At 28.4% G+C, this 24,277-nt stretch overlaps 2 protein-coding genes across 2 annotated transcripts in view; one reads left to right on the top strand and one right to left on the bottom strand.

Annotated features, from left to right (window-relative positions):
• Window positions 1–24,277, bottom strand: part of LOC100159367 (junctional adhesion molecule A) — a 180,888-nt gene that overhangs the window by 137,201 nt on the left and 19,410 nt on the right. The gene's annotated exons all lie outside the window — the stretch shown is intronic.
• Window positions 5,811–16,914, top strand: LOC100169529 (lysosomal aspartic protease). The gene is made up of 9 exons (XM_001946875.5): window positions 5,811–6,151; window positions 6,268–6,394; window positions 7,254–7,380; window positions 7,504–7,613; window positions 9,552–9,754; window positions 12,970–13,092; window positions 15,414–15,579; window positions 16,409–16,501; window positions 16,587–16,914. Exons 1-9 carry the CDS (start codon window positions 6,072–6,074, stop codon window positions 16,737–16,739), a joined length of 1,182 nt encoding a protein of 393 aa, XP_001946910.4. The 5' UTR covers window positions 5,811–6,071; the 3' UTR covers window positions 16,740–16,914.

The following is a 24,277-nucleotide window of genomic DNA, read 5'->3' as shown; positions in this document are numbered from 1 at the left end:
CCCAGCTTCAAATAAAAAAAATTTAAAAACGATTGGAAAACATTTTTACGATAGAAAATTGAGATGAATATTTGAGCTCTAAAGTCTGAACTAAAAAGTTAGCACCAATAAGGCGTAAATCTATTAAATTACAACTTGAACATTGGTTATTTCGGAATGACGTAAACTTCAAATTCAGACTCGATAGTCAATTCCAAAGGTCAGTTTTGCATTTAAACGAAATATTCGGTTCGAGTTTGACATTACCGCGAATTGTTCGTGTTCGGTTTGATATAGGTACGATTAAAAAAAGTTCCGTTCGAGACTATATATTTTAGTTAGACCCTCCTCAACTACAAAAAATTATAGATAAGGTGACGTGTAAACACGGGTGTTTCGATCTGCAGGCGTGTGGGACGAAAGCGAATCCACGCACGATTGCATGAAACGTGCCAGCCGTGCAAAACGCGTACTGTCGGAACTCCAAGCAGCACTGCATGTCACTTTGCCGCCGCACTCGTGGGTGTAGTACAGCAAAGAGACGACGACGACGAGTGGGAAACTCAGTTAGTTTTCAGTTATTGTATACGTCGTGCCCATATTATTACCACATGCGAATAACATTATAATTTAAAGTAGGTATATATGGCACACCGGTGGCGGTGGCGCAGAGTAACAACCGCTCACTCGGACGCGTATCGGTTCTTTCAAAGGCCGCGAGGAGGCGGTGGTAACGACTAACGAGAGGCTCGCGACGCGTGTTCGAGACGTGTTCTTCACCACGGGCGGCGGTGGCTTTGACACGACACTACCACCGCCGCCTCCTCGCCAAAGATCACTGGTACTACACGAGAGTTCGAGTGCGGCGAGTAGGTACCGCGGCGCGATATTTTCATTTACAGCGGAAACACGTAGGTAGGTACATTATTCCCATTGCGCCGCCGATCGCGAAACAAAAGAGATTGTCTCCGCCGCCCCTATTGTTTGATATCTGCAAGGGTTTGTTCTTTTTCTTATTATCCACCCCGTCCTTGTCATTATTGTTATGGCGCGCGCGTGCTATTCGTCTTTGTCGTCGTCTTCGTCGGCCGTAGAAAAATAGCGTTTTTTCCTCGTTTTTGTTTTTAAATTCCGAGACAGACGCACGTAAAAGCGACTCGGCCGGCGCGCGATCATTAATTTCGGACCGTTTTTAAGTGTAGACGTCATGTGGCCAAACGGCACGTCCATTAACACGTTCGGTGGTGGTCTGGCGGTGGCGGGGTGCATGAGGTCCGCGGGATGGCACGAGGAGGGGCACATCAGGATGGGGCGCAGGACGGCGTTTCGCCCCGTCTTCGCCGCCGCTGACGGAATTGTGCGACATAATTTTTGTTTGTGTTGCCGTCGTCACCGCGTCGGAGCAATTAATTTTTCAACGAGCCAAACACACATCCGAAAACTGACAACGGATTTACAGAGTTTGCGTGGCGTGTGTCGTGTTTTGTGTGTGTGTGTGTAAAAGTTTTACTCGTATGTGATACCATGTTATACCATGTCTTCGAGTGAACACTTTTCTCGGTATTATCCGAATGATTATCCGGGCTTATGGAGCGTTGAATCTCGTAAAATATTAACGAATCGCACTTACCGTGTTCGGTCTTCCAGCAGTAATATAATAATATTATGTGTAACTTTATTTCAATTTGTAATGTCTTTCCGCCATCAAGGACGCGCGCCGTAATATAACAGAGGGTCCTGAGTTGTCGTATGACTCCGTCCATGGACTGCTACCCCCCCGGTGAGAGCCCCACTCGATCCCGTCACCCGAATACTTGCGCGACCGTTAACTATTATTGTTTTTTATCAAAAAGCCTGACCTCGCCTGACTGCGAATACCGATATTATTTCCCTTCAAAGTCCCGTGCTGCTGCAAAGTGGATGTTGTCTATTTCTTCGGTAAAAAAAATCTATTTATTTTAAAAATATTTCCGTCCATCCAGAACCAAGGTCATGATATATATAATTTGCATAGATAGATTGACTCATATACGTATTTTTTTTTTTTAGATGAGCTGCAAGAGTAAATTAAATTATTTCAACAAAATCAAAATAATATGGTGTTCAGAAGAATATAAACTTAATAGGCAGCGTTAATTGGGCGCCTAACCAACCCTAACCAACTGAACATTTTTTCAGGTCGCTGGAACTGCCTTCGAACGACAACTTATTTAAACGAAATTGTTAAATACCGGAATAATAACGGGTGGAAACTAAAAAGGAAAGACAAAAAATGGCAATTTGTTACCCCATTTATTTTGGTTAACACGGGTCAAAAGAGTTGAATTCACGGTTTTCCCAGGTAGTAAATGGTATTTTTGAACCTCATAGAATATTACCATAACATACGTAAAAATGTAATTTAAAACAATTGATAACTTATGTAAATATTAAAATTAAATAAGAAAATATTATAATATATAATATATTATATTATTTAATAGAGTTTTACTCAAATAAAATTATACCTAGCTTTTTTCTTTTATACACAATCCTAAATAAATCGTATACTTAATATTTTTTAAATTTATTTGAAGGCAAACTTACAGAAATAAATGTGAAATAGTTTTAAAATCAGATAAATCCACACCATAAACAATTCAAAACTTATTTTGTTGTAAATTCAACAATAATAATTTTTATTAAGTATTTTTTTTTTTTTTTTTTTTTTTTTTTTTTAATGTTAAATAAATAATTATTTGAACCATTTATGTGATCATGAATTAAGAAATATAGTTACGATGTCAATCACTATTTAGTTCACAAAAGCAAAAAAAGAGCTTTATAATATTTTAGCTATCATTTTTTTTTCTTTGGCTCATCAGATTCACCCTAATGTATATGGTGAAATCATCCCTCGTTTTAATGAGCATCAATTTTCCGCAAGACAAAAAGCTGGGTAATTAATCAAAGTAAATTGTCCTCAGTCCACAGGATTTACGTTTAATAAGAGTTCCGTTTACCGTTGATGTTAATTTTTTTCATTTAGGTACTTTTTCTTTTGTTTTTATTTTAAAGATAAATAGAAAAACGTGTTCCTTCTTCCATTAATGTTTGTGACTTTCAGTATTACCAACAATTATTTTATATATACATAAAACATAAAATATTCAATACATATTGTTATATATTTATTTTAAAAAAGCTCGAACATTTTTAATCTATTTAGTTAAAACTATTTCAGCCTAAATCCTTAAAAAATTGATAGTGCATAATATACAAATTGTATGCGTACTGCACGTCCGCAATGTTAATATGAATATTGAATAGTTTGTAATAACAATCAATCCACACACCGTAGAAAAAAGTAAATTGAAAAGAAATCTGAAAATGTTTTACTGGCCGATTCAAATTATAAATAAACAAAATAATAATATTAAATTGTATTAAAGATATTGACAACAATATTTACTGCACACATAAATGTATGCTTTCCTTTAAATAATGATATAGGTATACATATTTTGTAGTATAAGACTGTGTTTTGTTAACGAAATTTTTATTGTTTTAAATTTATATTAAATTATTTACCTATAATAGCCAACCTACAGTTATGTATTTATTCATAGCTTTAAATGTATTCTACACATATTTTTAGATTCTAAGTGTATTGAACAATTTATTTTATTGTTTTGGAACGATTATTTTGGAATTACAATTAATAGTGATTTTTTTAATTTGATTTTCAAGTTTGAAGGGTTGTTCTGATATCAAATTGTATATAATTAGTAACATGATTATTTATTAAGTAGATTATCATGGTTTTTATATAATTAGGGAAGACAAAATTAAAAGATTCCAAGTTATATTCAGAATAACTGGAAAAAAATTAATTAAAAACTCTTTTTTAATGCAATATGAGTTATCGGCAAAATCGGTTTTATTCTTTTTTTTATAATTCAAAATAAATGCAAAAAGTTGGGATGTTCACCAAATTTTTATACATGGATAATATACTAAACATGGTGCAGTTTAAAAATATATTGTGCTATTTATATACATGTATAGATTTTTGACTTTTTAGTTTATTTTTTATTTCTAACGATGATACATTTTTTGTTTGTGTGCAGAGCTTTAAAATTGAATATAAATTTCAGCATAAGTTATTCAAATAACTAAAAAAAATCTAAAATACATAGAGTGACTTCCTCGGATTTATTTTTCTTGGTTTAAATATAAAATACATTTATTTTTTTAATTAACACTGAATGAACTAAATGTAGGTACTAATTGTTCTATTTTAATTATGAAAAATATAAGTATAGAAAAGAAAGATGTGATGAAATATGTATGTACCAACTTATGATTTTAACTAAATATGCATAAAAGCAATTAACATTAAGCACTATATTTAAAACTCTTTTAATAGAAAATATTAAGAACAGATTTTTAAATTAAAGAAAAACAGAGATTTTGATTTTGATTTAGGTATATACTTATTTATATTATGAATATATTATTGTATAGTGCAGTATACAGTTCTATACAGTTAGAAGTCTTAATATTTAGAGTTATTAATTAAAAAAATATAGGTGTGGTAGAATTTACAAAGGTGTTCTACTATCTTTCTATTTTAACCTCTGCATGATCAAGTTTTTTTTTTCTATAAAATATTAATTAAAAAAAAAAAAATTTCTGATAGTTATTCTCTCAATAAAAACAGTAAAAATATTTTAAAATGTGGCAAATTTGTTTGCACGAAAACTGAAGTTTTCGATGTGGCTCATGTGACCCACTGATCCATAAAATAGTTACGATTTTTTAAAAAAATATCCCTAAGGATTTATTTAATACAGTTTTTTTTTAATATTTTACTAATACGTATTTATATACCTAATCATTATAAATAAAATAGAATGCATAAGCTTATAGGTACTATTTCAGAGAAACTTGATTGATACATCAATAACAAGTTTCGTTTCAGCAAGTTAAGATTTTATGGACGAATGTCTTTATATATTGGTTTTCAATAATTTACGATTTACAAAATTACATTTCATAAAATTAGTTTTAGAGGAAGCTGCCAATATTATAAAATTAATTACACAATAAAAATTATTGATATGATAAAGCATAACCATTCAAGGTGACTCCCCAAATATTTCTTTTTATTTACATATTATTATGAGGAACCTTGTAATTCAACACGCTTTTGATTTGATTTATGCTGTTTAAACATATTTAACAATACCTATACTATTTTAATATCAATATTATTACAATAAAATATGAGTTGCATGTTTTTTTATAATTTTGTATTGTGGTAGTTATAATCGAATATTTATAATCACAATAATATATCAAATAGGTGATCATTCAATTAAATGAAACCGCATATCTAATATGTTTACATTTTAGAGCGCCGATAACATAATATCATATTATAATATGGCAAATATTGATCAGAATAGAATATGATATTTTAATTGTTGATATTATTATTGTACCGCGACTTTATCTATCACAGCGGTTCTCAAACTTTTTGGTTTACGCCTTACGGGAGTTCTTAAGTTGCTAAACAAAAATAAATAACTAATATGGTAATATATTTACATTTGTACATACTTTTTTAAATTATACAATATACATACATAGTCATTTTTGCGTATTTTTCATTTTTTTTTCAATATTAGAAACAATCGGTTAATTGGCACATTTCACCTTGGTCGTAAAGTGTTTCTAACAAGCGGCTTCTATACTGTATAAAAAAAACCAAAAATCTAGGAACATCAGTTTAAAAAAAATAAATCATAAATCATGATTATTGCAATAAATAATATTTAATTCGGATGTTTCCTACACTCCATGGAATCTCTTGATTACTCTTTCAGAACCCTTAGGCTCAGTGGTGTACAGTTTGCGAACCACTGACTTATCTAATTATGCTAATCTATATAAATATTTTGTCAGAAACACACTTTTCTACTGGTACTTATCGGTTCAGAATATTATTGTAACATCATATCGTTTTGAACCACCAAAGCTATCAAAGTGTATTCATTAAGTTTTTTTATTTTGTGTGAAAAAAATATATCAATAATAATAAATAAATTATGATGTACAGATTAATGTTGCTTGTGATTTTCTATAATGTGTTTTGCACTATTGCGCAAGTCGAAACGAATGGCTATCGGTAATATTAGTAATAATATTTTTATTATAATATAAACTGAATCTCGTTTAGAATATAGATCCGTACCAATAAAGTACCTAAGAAATAATTGAGTTAACAATTTTTTTATTTTTTAGCATACCATTAGTTAGACGAAAATCACCGTTGCACATGTTAATTAAAGATCCCGATTACACGAGGAAATTAAATATTCAAAAAACTCATCCGACGAACGAAAATATCACACTATTCAAATATTTGGACGTAAGTTTATTACACATTGTTACGACATTCAACATTTTGAAGTAAATATTTAATACAGAATAATGTAAAGACAAAAATAATTATGACGTTAGTGTAAAAATAGAAAACGGAGGTAATCAATATACCTAATTGTTTTCTTAAATACTTTTGAATTTCATTAATTGTTTTAATACAAATATGACGTTGGCCAATCTAAATTAAAAATGTAAATAGCTTACGTCATGACACAATTTACCAAAATGTCAAAAAATTAAATTATTTTTATGATATTATTACTATAGTAATATAAAATCTTTTGTTGAAAAATAATGTATTAATGAATAAAAGTACAAACGATTTTGTAATGCCTATACTATTATTGTTCCGTATTTGTTAGTAAAATATTATGATCGAATCGTAATATTGTTCAGAGTTGTAAAAATTATTAGTAGAATACGAACAAGTCTAAGATTATATTATAAAATTTAATATAATACTATGAACAATTCATCTTAATCATAAACTATATTATTATAATATTAGTGTATTTTTAAAGACTAAAATCGGTATGTGCCGAGCTGGCTCAATTGCAATTGCTCAATTGCACAAGGTAAAATCAAATTTTGCCACCCTTAAAATAATAATATTATCACTGTTTTGAAAATTCCGATTCTCTACTAAATTTCCACCCTAGGAGTGGCCCTGTGTTGCCTACCTCTTGAACCAAAACTGGGTATGAGTGTGCAACACAAGAATAAATTGTTATAATTTGTTATTTATTTGTATTCCGATGTCTTTATCATAAGGGGTTCAAAAGTAATGATAATTTTAACTACGGCTAATATACTAAATTAATATAGATCAAAATTGTATTGATTAGAGTGAATACTATGCGAAAATATTAGTGGGAAAACCAGGACAGACATTTACTGTGATTTTTGACACGACATGGGGTGACATGTGGATACCGTCAAAACTATGTTCAAAAAAAATATATCCAATTTGCGGTAAGTTCTTAGAGCTTGGTTCATATGATCTTATTTAATATCTAAATATACTTTGCAATACCTCTAATACGTATAATAATCTTTTGATGTTCATTGTATATTATATTATTATGTTTCCCAAAGACAAAAAAAACTTGTATGATCCTGATGTTTCATCGTCGCACAAGTCTATCGATCCAGCACCGTTTAATGTGGATGGATTAGTGGGAAATTTAACATGTGACACAGTTGTGGTAAGCCGTTATGATTAAGACAAATTATTTAAAAAAATATGAATCGATGATGGTTATATTATTCTAACTCCATATAATTTTCAATGCATAATACCTTTATTATAATATGGGGAATGATTATCTGTTTAAGATTTCCAAATAGAATAATAATGCGTAACAAAAATAAAATATTATATTATGGAAGTGAATCAGTATAGATAATAAATATTATAACAAATTAGGTAAGTCATGAACGGGTGACCATAATATTTTATTTTACCATTTTTTTCTACTCACCGTGAACCACCTCGCCCTGCAGAAACTATGATAAATTGCGTTGTTTAAACTCGATACTTTAGACTGTCGATATTATCCTTTATTTTATGTAAAATTGATTAATAAACCTTGAGAGTTGAGGTGTCACCGTGGAAATGGTTAGGTAGGTAATTATTTAGATGCATGGCCTTTAGCTAAATCGGTAAACCTCGTTAAAAGCTGATTGTTCCATAATAGACGATGGCGTAGATATTTGATTAGAAATTCCCTTTAAACATCTTCAATCTACTTATTATATGCGCTTAAATACGATCAGGACAAGTACGCAGGTATATTATAACAAAATGTTAATATTTTTACGACATTGGCTATTTACGCTAAAATAAACACTGTATGTTGTTTTTTTATTGTTCATAAATTATTAATCGTTGACAGATTATTAATATTCCGCACTATTAATTGAAAAACAATATAAACACAATTATTTATTGCATTTTCGAGGATTTGAAGTTAACATTTTGACAAATTCATGAATACTTGCATAATATTTGATACCTAGTTGAAAATGTTAAAACATTTTGAACTTTAAAAGCTAAGTCTTGAAGTGTTAAATATAAGATTCTCCAGAAGTTTTTCTGACAAGAATAAAAATCTCATAAATATTTTATAGATAATTTTTTACCAAATTGGAGATTTAAAAATGATTTATCAATATTAAATTAATTTTACGATTTTTCTTGTGTTTCTTTTTATTCAATAATCCTTTTTGAAGGACTTGAAAACAATCATTAATGAATATATTTTTAAAAATACGTTGATTAATGTTAAGCTATTGTCTATGTCTTCCACAAACCTATGTGAATACACCCATTGATTAAATATAATAGTATATTCCATCTATGAAAAACCATTCTACGGTAAGTCGGTATTGAATTGAAAATTATTAATAATGATATATAAATATTGAATGTACTATTATACGAGTTGATGACATTAATGATATTTGTAAAATACAATTAATATACGAGTAGACAAATAAATTAAGTAGACTCCAAGTAATATAAATTAATTAATTTTAAAATATCCATACGAATAGAATCTGAAAACCGTTTTTACCCAGAAACTTTTTTCATACCACATTATTTATCATTGCATTTACATTCATCACATTAATTTTTGTTACTTACTCAATTACGGAGTACAGAGACACCTTCTATCCAGTAGAGTGACTTCCCAGGAATTGTAATTGTAATTTTATTTTTCACAATATGTTTGTATAATTAATTCCATCTATTTGAGCTTTTTATCACGACACTATTTATTTATTCAATTTTATTGTTTAATTTGTAATGTTTAAAATGTTTAATTAGGTATAATAGGAATTATATAAAACTATAGTTTTGAGACTAAAAGTATTTTATAAAGATAAATAAATCATAATATTAGGTTCATAATAAATTATTCATCAGTTATTTTATAATGTATCGCTTTAAATGTACTTAATGGATAATATTTAGGAATTAATCCGATTGCTAACGCATGAGAGTAATAATAATCGGAATGCTTTAAATAGTTTCAAGAATAATAAACATATAAATTATTATTTTATGAAGATTTTTAAAATAATTGTAGGGTCATAATTATGTTTAAAATAAAATTTATAATAATAATGTATCTATTTAGATGGGTCATTTAAATGTAAGTGATTTAATATTTGCTGCAATCAGTAAGATACCGAGTGTTCCGCAATATCAAATGATGCACGCCGATGGAATAATTGGCTTAGGATACCTTACCTTGGCTAGAACGACAACTCAACCATTTTTTTATAAACTACTAGATGATAAAAAAATTTTGAAACCAATTTTCTCAGTATACATGAACCGGTAAGCAATACATTGTATATGGTATTATAATAAGTTTTAAAACAAAGATTACAAAACAAATGTCATGTATAAATATAGGTACTGTATAAAATATGAGTGTGTGTAGCTACAAAAATATTATAATTCATTTTGTTGTGCAGATCATTAGAATCTAGAAATCTAGAAATCTAGAATTTAGGTTGAGCCGTTCAGATTTAATATATTATTTGACCTAGGTCTACGGTCGAGAGTTATCCCGAAGTATTTAACTGTTTGTAGCATCGGAATTTGAATTCCATAGAGGAAGAAAGCAGAGTAAATGTCTGAGGGTTAATGTGGTATGTATGCGGATTTAGATTGATTGATTTTTAGCCTCCGTATCGTGCAAAATTCTACGTGGAGTTTTCCTGAGGTTTTGAAGGTGGCTAGAAAGAATTATAGAGTCAGGGATTTTGGAGATTATATTAAAACTTTGTCATCTGCGCAGTCGGCACCCAGTGTATGTGGTGTGGTGGGTTGACCAGAAGCATAGCTATTATAAGGTAAGAAGACAGAATTTAATCTTGAGGAATACTCGCAGAGATTTTGGTTATACTACAAAGTTTTCGCGCCGAAACGAGTAATGAAATATCCAACAGAAAGATAAGATTTAATGATTAGAAATAATAGGTTGTATGAAAAGATTTTTTTTTTGAACTAGAGCCCGTAGATCCAAATTCTGTCAAATGCCTGTGAGGTATCATAAAATGCATATGTGCTATAAGATATTTGTCGAGTCCATACGAAATTGTATCTAAAAACCCATTGCACTATTGCACTTGACGTATCGTTAAGTGGATACTGCAGAATTTGAACTAGGAATCGGGAAGAATGAAATTTTGAAGCCATTGAACGCACATAGCTTATATTTCCCAACATAATAAAATATGCATAATGTTTTTAAAATGGTGAATAAGAGTGTTAATTTAAATATTGTTTTAGTACTATGATTTCTATTGAGACGTGATGAATATTATTGTAAATCAGTTAATGTAATTTATATTACTAGGTAATTAATATATATATATTAACATTGTGTGTATGTTCCGTATTAGATATATTATTAGTATAGCATTGCTCTATAAAGTTGAAAATTCAGTCAGAGCCATAAACTGGTATAATAACCAGACTAACGATTTTTTTCTTGAACATTCTTTGCCTAATCCTAAAAGTTAGACAATTTCTCTAAGAAAAATATAATATTATATAGTAACATATTCATTGATACATATATATTGTTCAATCAAGTCATCACGAGATGGATTAAAATATTAGAGCTTTTAAAAATAAATAAAACTAATACATATAACACTTAAATTATATTATATTAAATTATATTTTTGCAGTTAACATCAGACTGTAATCACACATAAATAGAGCCAAGCATGCTCACTTTGGATCAAGTATATATTATTAAAAATCATATTTTTTAAAACATTTTTTTTTTCGTTAAAATTAAAAGTACACACATCTACATTCAACATATTTATCTAAAAAAATCATCTACTGAACAATAATTTGCATTAAAAAAGGACAGAGCTGCATTGAGAGCTCATTTAGAAAAATTAATTTTGTACTGCCACAGGAGTATCCTTTTTTAAATAGAATACATATTATATAACTTAATTTTGAAAATTATTACATTTAATTAGTAACTAAGCTTAAAAAGGTGGGTAAGTGGATGTCGCTCTGCTGTACAGTAGATTACAAGTGGGTCACTGTATAATGGATAGTATTAAATTTGAATTCAATGATATAACATCACTGTATAAGAAAAACGATTCTGAGCGGAGGTAATAATAATAGGTATACTTATCTATAGTATTAAAAAAAAATTGACCTATAATAGGTATCAATAATAAATTCCAAATTAATCATATCACAATATCCATTAGGTAACGCGTTATACATCAACAACAAACCGTGGTACTATCATAGATATATAATAGTATACTTTAGAAGTTTCAAGTACCCACAAATAATATTATACAATCAAAACAAAATAATTAAAATAGTTATTCTAGGTTTTTTAATATGTAATTTCGTCTAAATTTGAAATTAAAATTACTATAAAAATAAACTGTGCTTATGTATTTTTTAGAATTTTTGGTAACAGAATTAAATATTTACGTGGAATATTGTTTGAAATTTTCAATCCTTAGATATAAAAGTTGAACATTTTATAAATTTTTAACTACAAAATAATTATTCAATTTTAAATTTGATAAATGTTGTCAAAATTTCAACTTCAAATGCTTATAAAAGATAATTGTGCCTATTTATTTTTAATATTTTTCAACTGCTATTGTAACAATGTATCAGGAGTCTTGTATTAATTTTTTACACTTTTTGGCCTAATAGATAAAACTTTATTGACATTCATAGAAAAAAAACTAATTAAATTGGAAACTGAAATTGTCCGTAAACAACTCAAAACAAACCAAAATATTTTGAAAATTGTATCATGTATAGAAAATGGAAATATAAACAACCAGTGAAAATTTCATGTATCTACAGTCATTCGTTTTAAAGTTACACCAAAAACCAAAATCAATTTTCTCGAAAACAGATTTTGCGTAAAATTTCCCGTTTTTCCTTAATTTTTCTTTTGTTTTTCACGGTGCTTTTGAAAACTATTGGAAAAATTTTACTTTTGACCCCCCCAAAGTACCAACTATAGATTCACTTTCCTATCAGAAAAGATACTGTTGAAGAAAATCGAAGCACTTTTTCTGTCCTAAAAGGTGATGACAGACACAAAAAAAAAAATAAAAAAAAAAAAACACACATCATTGTAAAATCAATACATTCATCGTTCCACTCAGAATCTAAAATTATAAAAATCAAAATTTTAATATAATATATTAAAATTCTGATTATATAGGTATTACTAAAGAAGGATTTAGGTGGTGAGCATGCCTGGTAAATCACTCTATATTTATAATTCATTACTTTTAACTTCGATAGATACAATTTATTAATTATAAAATATGCTTACACTTATCATATATAAATAGCAATATAGCATAATGCTTTAGTAATATGTGTCCAGAAAATACAAATTAAATTGTACAAAAAAATGAAAATATTTTCAAATACGAGTTATTTCTAAATTAGTAACAATATATCAAATACTAAATGCAACTATCAAACTCTATTACTATTATATTTATACGATTATAATTTTATTTCAACAGAGATAAGACTACAAGTAAAGGAGGAATAATATTCCTTGGTGGAATTGAAACAAAACACATCAAAGGTGAAATAACCTATGTACCTGTATCATTAAAAAAGTATTGGCAAATTGAAATGAATCAGTAAGTACGAGTATTTGTACATAATAAAAATAAAATCATATTTTAGAGGACTCGAAAAAAGTGTTATTTGTTTTTATCTACATATTACTATTCATATTATAGTATATTATACACACTTATAAAATGCAATACAATTAACATTATAGTTTAAGCCACAGAATATATTAAATATAATGTTGGACTATTCTTTTTTCTGTAAATCATCAATTAGTTGAATTCTTAAAAATGTCGAATAAATTTGAATAGAAAATTAAAAGAGTAGTTTTTGTATTATTTAACTCGTTGTACAAACGATAATGGGTTTGGAAAATATGAAAGATGAAATGGTTTGAACATTTTTGTAATTAACAATTTATAAGTAACAAAAAAGGTTAGTTTGCAGTTTTCACAAAATATGATTTGTTATTGCCACAGGACACTTATTAATTGAAAATATGATTCTTAAGATTACATCAAAACTCCAAAAATAAGAATCCCTAGTGGGTACATCTGTAATTGCCTATCTATATTTAGATTTATTTAATTCATGAGTTTAATAGTTTTATACCTATAAAAGGTATATAAAAAGCTGTGGAAATATAAATTATAAAACCGATGAATATTATCAATGTTTTATCATTATCAGAACTATATACGTACCTCATTAGTTTTATTATGTACAATAATATACCAACTTATTTGCAAATTGTGTTATTAAATACAATACACATATTATGTTACTTTAACATTTTTAACCATATCTTTTGTAATCTTTTGTATAATCTTTTGTGGCATAATATTAATTATTATAACACATTTTATAATAGGTATGATATATTATGCTTATATTTTAATTTATAATTAAATCATTTAATACGCATAGATGCGTAAATGTAGATAATAATATATTAATTTTTAAAAGGTACTAGATTTAAAAATGTTCAGCGTAAAACAGTAAAATTATTATTAAGTATTTTTAATCTTGAAAAGCGAACATATACCTCATACGGTTTATAATATGTGTCTCGTTTAATCAAATTTCCAAATTATTTCATGTCGTTATTTCTTTTTATTTGAATCGTCTGTGCTTATAATCGTATTATAATAATATTAAATAGAACATATAAACATATTTTATTATATATTATATGTATATAAATTTAAATATAATTTTTTTTTCAAGTATTCGTTTAAAAACAAATTATAGATCTTAGTGCACCAATAAATTAATTGATTTTACAATAATATGTCCTTTTTTTGTGGCTTTTAGTTTTGGGTCAGAATTCAATCTTCAAAACTAAGCGTAGTTTCGGGAAGATAATTTTAACTAGTTTAAATATTTAAAATTGTCTAAAATTAATTTTTTTTATGACAATAATTCTGAAAATGTAAAACAAAATTCTTTATCAGCTGTTCTATCAGGAATTTAAAAATCTCACAAAACCATTGCACAATTTCTTTTTTGGCATTTGAAGTTAAACTTATCACGAAATTTGATTTTTATTGTAAATAACGATTTTTCTAATGACAGAACTACATTTCTAACCCTCTTATAGAAAAATAAATTATTATATTAGTAATATGAATTAATTAATTTTAAAATGTCTACAAAAATCGAGCATCACAAATCATTTTCGCTCAGAACCGATTTTCATAAAGCTAACTTAATTCAAATTAAATACATCCATTGTAGCTACCAATTAATTTACCAGGCAATCAGAGTGAGTTGCTTGGTTTTTATTTTAATGATCTCATGTTTAATATGAAATATATTTATAACGATAATAATTTTAAATAATATATATAAAAATTAAATCATTAAAAATTATTGATCATGAATTATGATGCAATGTGTTATATATTTTTAAATCTTTTCAACATCATAGTAAATAATTTGACTACGCTTTATGCTCATAGAGTATTAAACAAAAATATAGTAATATAATCAGTGACTCGACGCGGCACAGTAGCTGAAATCAATCACTCGACGTGATTGAGAGTATAAGCAACGGCCGCTGCCAGTAGTTCTCGGATGGGTGACCACCCAGGTTTATGGTACGTAAAAACCTTACCACACATTCACGTGTTCCCAACCTACTAGCTGTACCAATCATTCCAACTCTACTGTACCAACCCTACCGATCTTACAGCCTAATGATGACCTCAGTCGTCGATGCCTTAAACCTTAATAATAAAAAAATATATAATATAATTTATGGATTTATGTGGCCTTGAGCCACATTAGAAATTGTATAATATAGACATATCTCAAAATAACACATATTTGATGTTTCTATTGATATTGCGAAAATTCATAGTGTTAATGTTGTATACATATTTAGGTTTTCAGTACATGTGAACAAAACAAATTCAAAGTCATTTTGTGGTGATCACGGATGCCAAGTGATATTGGATACCAGCTCGAACGCAATCGGAGTACCTAATGAATACGTACTTGCCATAAACAATCTAATCTCAGCTACTGAGTATTTATACAACAGATACGAGGTAATAATAATTAACATTTACAATTTTGAGGGAGTCTTGTACAACCTCTAAAATAGTAACGTTTCGTGTGTTTATCGGTGACCTGTTTTTGATGAGATGTTAATCTATTCATAAAAAAAAAACATTGAGAATATAAACTCTCTTGACCAGATATATTTAGACACATCATATTATTAATATTTATTCATAAATAAACGCTATGATAAAATACGACTTCCTCGTGGCCTAACGAGAACATTAAAACAATATAATATTCTGAATGTTTTGACTTTTGGATTGCAAACAAATATTATTTGTACAAAAACATGCCCATATTTTATCCATGATACTGACACTACTATATAATATAAAGTAATGTAATATCTTTAAATATATCTAGATTTCACGTAAAGTGTAATAATATCAATTCAAAATATTATATTATATTATATTATTTTAAGATCTAAACATTTTACAACTTAATATAAATAGGTAAATGAAAAAAAAGTGGTAAAGTAATTCTAAAGAAAAAATAATGACTAGATTACTAATTCAAGCAGTTTTTAGAATTATTATCCGATAAATTGATCAAATGGCATGAACTATGAATATAATATGATAGACCATAGACGTAAAGTACTTTGTACTTTAAGGCGAAAAAAAGAACGATATTGTGCGTGACGTTTCGCTAATGACATCTGAATGTTATGCACTATGATACTACTATGATAGGTGTTGCACGCACACTATAGTATAATTATATATAAACCTGAAACCATTTATAACCACTTTAAAGTCTTAAGCATATTAACTTATAAATATAAATTTTCTTGTATGATCATATTTAAAGGTACCGTGTTCAAGAGTGAATAAGTTGCCAAAAATTACTCTCAACATAGGTTCTCGAGATTTTAACATTAGTGGAAGACATTATATCCAACAAGTGAGTTTAAGTGTATGACACATACATAATAATGTTTAAAGTTTTGACAGGACTTTTTAGAAATTTTAAATGTCATGATTTTTAGATGGAGACTGAAAATGGAACGGTTTGCATAACGGCGTTTTGTGACTCATTATTGCCAGACGGACTTTGGTCATTAGGAGGTGGATTTTTGTCAAGCGTTTACACCACGTTTGATTTGGAAAATAATAGAGTCGGAATTGCCGATTTAAAATAGAAACAATGTATTTTTTAAACATCTAGATGACATTAACCTTAGTTACAATTATGTAGTTACCTATTATACATCTTATTTGAATTTTGAATTTTATTTTATTTTAGCACATTAATATTTAATATACATAATAATATATAGTATGTCCCTACCAAATATATCGATTGCATGTTGAAAATTGTATTTAATTATGTATTTATAACTAAATAGCTAATATAAGCTATTATTTTATAAACTTGGTGAGCCTGAAATAAACATAATACACAATAATGTGTTCCTTGTTGTTTAATAGCAACACCTTACACAGAGTTAGTTGTACATTATAATATCCAGCTAATATATGGAGTTAATGAATACTTACTGTAAACGTATTGATTATGATTTAATACGAATACTTGTGCCACATATTATACGAAACAATAATAGTGTTTCATTGATATTTACTCACAGCTGAATTTGTTATTTTAAAACGATTTATATTTTATGATAGAAATAATCTACAAGTCAAATCAAACATGTCGTAAAAAACGAACTCATTTTTATTTTATTTCAGTATACTAACTTTTAATCGTGTTTTTTTTGAAGCAATACAACTTTAAACGCACACACAACCACATAACGCGTATAGTTATAATATGTATCAGCACCTATTTACGATTGATAAATATACGAAATGGATAGCGGCAACGTACTTGACTCTTGAAATAATATCAGGATCGTGGTGCGAATAGTAAAAACACCAGATTTTTTGGAGTCATAAACAGCCTAAACTTTTTTTATACGTTATATTATTATAATATTATCTTCTATTTAAATGCACGTTGTAGACGATGTTAGGGAAATTTAAGATAGGCGACATCTGGGTACACCATCTGCTTCGGTGACATTTTAATATTTGCTTTATATTATTATACCCATTTTGAAATTATTCTGTTGAGTAGGTACCTATACAATATTATATTCAACGATCACTCAATAACTTGATTTGAAAAAAAAACAAGTGTAATTTTAGCTCATATTATTTTAATATCTGAAATTGTTTGGTAAAATAAAACGATAACTATAATTATTGTCAGTGTAATATAACTATCAGTTATTTGACGATCTGAGCAGAATCCAAATACATATTTTATATTTCATACTGGCAAAATTGTTTTGAGTTAAAATGGGTCTGATTTCTTCATTTATGGAAATATCGATAGATTGTAATGTACAATTTGGAATTCCAAACAAACTTTTCAAAAGAAAATTACTTAGGACAAGTAAGAATAATGTCGTATAACGATAATTCAAACTTGAAAACTTATTCTAATTTATAATATTTGACCCGAGAAAAAGCTTTTTGTGTGAACAAACGTTTATTTTCATTTATTTAATACGTGTACTACACTTTTGTGAAACTTTTTTTTTATTAGTTTGACCTGTTTAGACGTAAAAAAAAGAATGCCACAATCACTTATTACAACAAGAACAAATGTTCATGGAATACATAAATATATATTTTTTTTTTCATCCGTATAAAATGAAAAAAGTGTGAGGTATTAATTACCCTTATTCCGAGTAAAACGGATGGTTGTTTCTAATCCGATATAAAATTAGCTCGTTCGTAACAAAATTAATTCGCATAATATTATCATAGACAATAGTTCAGAATTTTTTTTATTGAGTTAAGGGCTCTAACATCTATGGTCATTAGCCTAAAGGTTATTTACTAGGCTTTTAAGGTGGGGGGAGGGTATGGTTGTTTGGAACACGAGGATTTGTCACTAAAACCCGGGCGGTCACACATCTGGGAACTAGTGACACTGGCTGATGCTTGCCTACAGAACACGTTTGAGACTGAAGACAACCACCGCAACACCAGTCCGCAGTACAGTATTATTGGATTTTAGATATTATGTATGGCTCGTTGTGTATCTTGGTCATCTGAACATTTGAATTGTAGGTATAAATTATATTTCACGTATCTGCACCATCATCATAATAATATAATATGACCATTTAAAGCCATATTTATATAATTATATCATATATACCAATGATTTTCAAAGCATTTGGTTTAACAAAACATATTTTTAAGCAACGCGTTTTAAAATTGGTTAAGACATCGAAGTGTTTTGGCACGAAATAGTTCAACGGCTGTAAAATTATAGACGACAATTAATATTAAATATTTTGAAAAAAAAAAAAAATGAAACGTAATTAAAAGTCGTAACGTGCGTAAACATTAATTATTTATAATATGTGACAAAAATAAAAATGTAATAAAGGACGTTCAACGTATTATATTATAAAAAAATATAATAATTTTAAAAAAAATAACAATTAACATAGTTTAATGTTCGAACACAGAATGACTATATTGAGGTTCGATTAAACAATGTTTTGCGTGTATTATTCAATAATATGATAACCATAATACAAAACTGCAAATCTCTTCAGCGATGATTGAAAAAAAAACAACCAGTCATTCATAATATGTTATGGTATAAAAAAATCTGTTATAAATAGTCATAACATTATAATATTACGCAATATGTAAACGAAAATATTGCTTATACGTATAATAAATATCAATATTATAGCAATTATTATCAAACTATTAAAAACATTTCAAACGAGACGACACTGGATTTTAATGACTATGACGTAAAACCAAAAAAATATCAGTAAAATTACCTAGCTTATACATCCCTAATAAAATTATAGTACCCATAGTTAGGTATGCAACAGTCGTGAAGGTCGGTAGTCAGACACCTGTGACGATCTGCATAATTATTAATATAATGTGTGGTTGATATTCTAAAATCGGGGTTTTTTTTTTGTCAACACCGTTTTGCAAAATTTTTTTTTTTCGTTGTTGTGGTTGATTTCGACGTATTGCCTAACAGTTAGTGCTGCATTGAATGATAAAATATCTATATAGGTAGTAATTTATTGTATAACATAATATTATTACAGTCAAATCTCAATAACTCGAATTTTTTCCTTGTCCCTTGAAGTGTTTTTAAGTTGTGTTGACTGTTGAGGTATACCTGTAATAATTCGAAAAATACATAAGTCGAATTTGTTTTTATTCTTCTTGACGTTTGAGTTATCGAGACTAGATATTATTATGAGAGATTTGCAGGTTTGAGCAAAGACGCAGGTTATTATGATACGTACACATAGGTACATAGTATTATGCAATGTGCGTACCTACAATGGCTACTCGTGAACGACATGACGTCTATGCTGTGATTGTTGTACTGTCTCGTTCTCGTTGAAAATAATAATTATTATTAGAATTAATTTTGACAGTTCAACCCAGTATTATAATAGATACACTCGCCATGACGATCAATATTATATAATTAATTATTAGTCTGTGGTATCCGGCCAGTGGAGCGCACTATCGGGGACCAGCTATAATTGATAATATGATATGCATTCAGCACAGGGATTTCAAGAACCAACAAATCCGGACACTATGTTGCCGTTAAATTTGTACCTAACTACTTCTACCATCGATACTGTTTAAGTACTGCATACTGTTGCAGCTGTACTCATATTTTAAAAGTTTTGACGTTCCAAGATGAAGTCCGGCATACCTACCTGCAGGCTCATTGCTCACCCTCATTTTATCCTATAATGAATTTTTCCAAATCTGATTATTGGAGTTTTAAAATAATATGATCAAAGACCACTATTTCGAATTCTTGATTTTTACGTCCTGCCTAAGGAGTGTCCTAGTGTGGCGATGCAAACATTAGTTTTTAAATGAGAACCCTCTTTTGTGCTGCAAAATATTTAGAGGAATATTTTTTCAAAATGTTGATGTAGGTACCTACCTGTTAATTTAAAATTCTAATGAGTAGTTTCTCAGCCTTAAAGTGTTTATACTAAAAATAATAGTCCTTAAAAATGGTTTTATAGAATCTCCATACCTCACAAAGTCCTAAACCCAATATCATAGACTTAATATACATTGCAAAGTTAAATAACTCAAACGCATTGTACGCATTTCAATTCTTATATCCGATCTTTATACAAATTATTCACTAAATAATTTACAGTAAAAAAGGGGGAGGGGGTTTATTTTAAAACAGAAGTTTGTATGTCCACAGTAGTACATCCCTTAGTAGTAGTACAAAAACCCTCAAAAATTCATAAATATGGTCTTTAAGTATATTAAAAAATGTTAAAACTATTATTGAAATAGAAAATGGTGGATAGTGTGTTTTTTGAATCACTCTGTTTAATAATATACCTACTGACAATGACTATCGTGTTCCAGTCAATCTCCACCGTATATGAATGCAACACAATAATATTGTGGGGTATCCATACGTATATAATCGTACAACACGTGTTTATGTATATATGGTAATAGGTAATGGGTTCTTCTTTATATACTCGAATGCTTGGTGTGTTATGTTTAAGAGTGTAAGTTTTAATAAAACAAATGTGTCTACACTTCATGTACAATATACTTTAATGTATTTTTTTTTATTTTACATTTTCGATTTTCTTTTTTAATTTGTAAAATGTACCTACACTTAGTTATATAGGTACATATCAATTATTATTATCCATCATTATATATTAACGAAATATAATATTATTAATTTTGTGATATTCATACCTTCACCACGTTGTCTAAATCACAAAATCCTTATTCTAAAAAAAATACCATAAGTTCTTCATCGTTTTGTTTATAACTTCAATTACTATTACTGTTCAAAATCGTAGGTTATTTAAACATTTGAAGGCCTCCAATGATTGACATTTTTTAATTTGTTCTTTGAGTTAATTTTTTTTTTATACATTTATAAATGTATTTATTCTAATGAAATTTATTCCAATTATTGAACATTACACGCATCTAGTTGTCGTATAAAGTTAACCTTATATATTAAAGTTGTGGAAAAGTATTATTAGTAGTAATTATATTTTATGAACATTTTAAAACTATTGCATATAAACTTACAACTTACAGTAAAACATTTTAAATACTTATGATTTAAAACTTTTTTTTTTTTACTTTTTATACTATTTACTTTAGATAACACGTCGTTAAATGTTGGACAAACAAAAATGCATGTTTCTGTGAAATCACTACTTAAGCCTAAAATATTAAACGTCATTAATATTATTATAAAAATTAACTGTAGTTCGAGTATAAGGGAGCCAAAAGCTCAGGTCCCTGCGCATAAATAAACATTAAATACTTTATAATTTTCTCGACGTATATACTGCGAATAATCTGATTAATTTTGTTGTATACACACACATTTTGCTCGAATGTTATTATTAAATACCTACCCACGCACCGTACTATTTAGGCATGCCTAAAGACATCGTTGGTAAATATTATATTATACGCAGTAGGTGCGCTCGTTTAAACGCAAAATAAAATAAATTATGATAAATATTATTCCGTTTACAGGTACCTATGCATCGAAATCCATTCAAACGAATGCATCGCATATTATTGTACATATATAAAACGCATAAAAAGTATAAGCTCGCTCGTCATAAATCTTTCCCCTTAACTCCCGTGCATTATGATTTTAAATAGAATATACATTTTTTTATTTACATAGCTTTGCACCGCACCGTGACCATAATATTTTTCCTATACCTACCCTATCATGGTACAATATACCTAAATGTCGATGGTAAAATTATTGAATTTCTCCACGGATTGTCATGCCGACGAAGACGAAGTCGAGAGGCAAGTTGCCTATGCAGCCTTGGCAGCTGTTGCAGATAAGGAGCTTCCTGCGCACTTTCCACACAAAAGCGTTGACGAGGTCGCAATAATGAAGATCTCTCGATTTTAGTACTCAAAAGCGTGTTTACCCTACGATGGAGTGAAAAAAAATATAACACATGTCGATACATACGTCGTGTACCTGTGACCTATGTGCAACGCGAGTAGGGTGTTCAGACATTTTTTCTTTACACTTGACTTTTACTTTTTTTTAACGTGAGTTCTTTTCCGATAAGAAAAACAAAATCTTTGCACGCATGCAGTGACGAAACTAGGGTTTTTTTGTGGTGGGTTCTATTTTGAAAATAAATCTATTTAGGTACCTACTTATCACGTAGAAGTTTGGTGTATAAAAACCAAATTAATCTATTTTTTGGTAGCCGGTTGTCTTGTGGTCTACAACTAATACGCTTAGTCCTACGTGATAACTGCAGATATCTAAGTCATTTATAATAATAAAAAAAAATTAAATATGCGAAATGGTGGGTGCTTCAATACCAAAGCCCCCCCCCTCTTCATAAATCCGCAACTGCACACATGTGACGGCCTTACATAACTACGTATAACGACTCATTGACCAAACTGCTAATAAACTCTGATTAAAATCCTTTTTATAATTGATGAATATCCTTTCGTCGTTTAATCTTTAATGGATAACAACAATTTATTATTCTGTCCACTATAAGTAGACTCGTACGTTATTTTTAAATGACAAACCTATGTGCATTTTGAAACAAGCTGAATTATATGGTTTGGAATGATTTTATATTTTATGTAAGGAAACATATTTATGATTTAAATACTTTTTACCACCATGATAAAGTAACGTAATGTAATTACTAGCATGTAGTGTTAAGTTATATTATTGTTATGTTGTTTTCACAACTTATACAAAAATAAATGATGGTAAATTTTCCTTTGGAAAGGTAGTAAAATGAAATAAACATTTATCAAAAAAAATAATGTGTCAAATAAATGTGATAAAATCGTTGAGAGTTACCATCAAACAAGCAATGGTCAGAGTTTAAATTAAAATATAAGGTAGACACCATAATAATAAATCCATCTTGTGTTACTCAAGTCTCTTACTTTTTATTATAATAATAATTTCTCTTTCAATAAAATAAAAAAATTCTTTGCAACCATGCGACGGACCTACACGCTTTTATTACTACAGTCATTACATAAAATCTGATCGAACTGCTAATATACTTAGATTTAGGTTCTTTGATCTTAGTAATGACTCTAATTAACTATTAGTCTTTTGCCCGTGTTTAATGGATAAAAAATTCTATTCTGAGATAATATACGAGTAGTATACTCACGGCTAGTGGTTTCAAAAGTCCAATAAATAATTCTTTTGAACGTTAAATTAACAATTTCCATAACTTAATTTATTATACTGAGTGCACGTATTTTTTTCGTTTGATTTGCGGTACAAAACTTGTTCTGTACAAGCTCACTTACCGCCTGCAGAATTCAATTTTTTTTTTTAAACTTTATTCATGTATTGTGTTAAATAGATGAATATTATTCGGTTGAAACTAAAACTGCAGATTTCACATTTTGATTTTAGTAGTTATTATTAATGATGGTAGGTTTTTCATAATTAACTATATAGGTACCTAAACTCAGTAAATACTTACATAATATATTGTTTTGTTCTTTTTTTTTTTTTTTTTTTTTTTTTTGAAAACCATGATTTAAATGAGCATACTTTAACAATTGTTTGTTATTTTCATTTTTATCACTAAGTTTATCCAGAGTATATGAATAAAAACTCAAT

The sequence above is a fragment of the Acyrthosiphon pisum genome, chromosome A2 (genome assembly GCF_005508785.2).
Source record: "Acyrthosiphon pisum isolate AL4f chromosome A2, pea_aphid_22Mar2018_4r6ur, whole genome shotgun sequence".
Classification (NCBI taxonomy): domain Eukaryota; kingdom Metazoa; phylum Arthropoda; class Insecta; order Hemiptera; family Aphididae; genus Acyrthosiphon; species Acyrthosiphon pisum.
Note: the sequence above shows the minus strand (reverse complement) of the source record. Positions and strands in the feature narration are given on the sequence as shown.

What these genes read in the sequence shown, in the direction of transcription:
- LOC100169529 (XM_001946875.5), top strand. Translation starts at nt 6,072, where the DNA reads ATGATGTACAGATTAATGTTGCTTGTGATTTTCTATAATGTGTTTTGC. An exon ending in AAAAATATATCCAATTTGCG is followed by an intron (nt 7,381 to 7,503) that starts GTAAGTTCTTAG and finishes TGTTTCCCAAAG; the next exon opens with ACAAAAAAAACTTGTATGAT. An exon ending in GAAGACATTATATCCAACAA is followed by an intron (nt 16,502 to 16,586) that starts GTGAGTTTAAGT and finishes CATGATTTTTAG; the next exon opens with ATGGAGACTGAAAATGGAAC.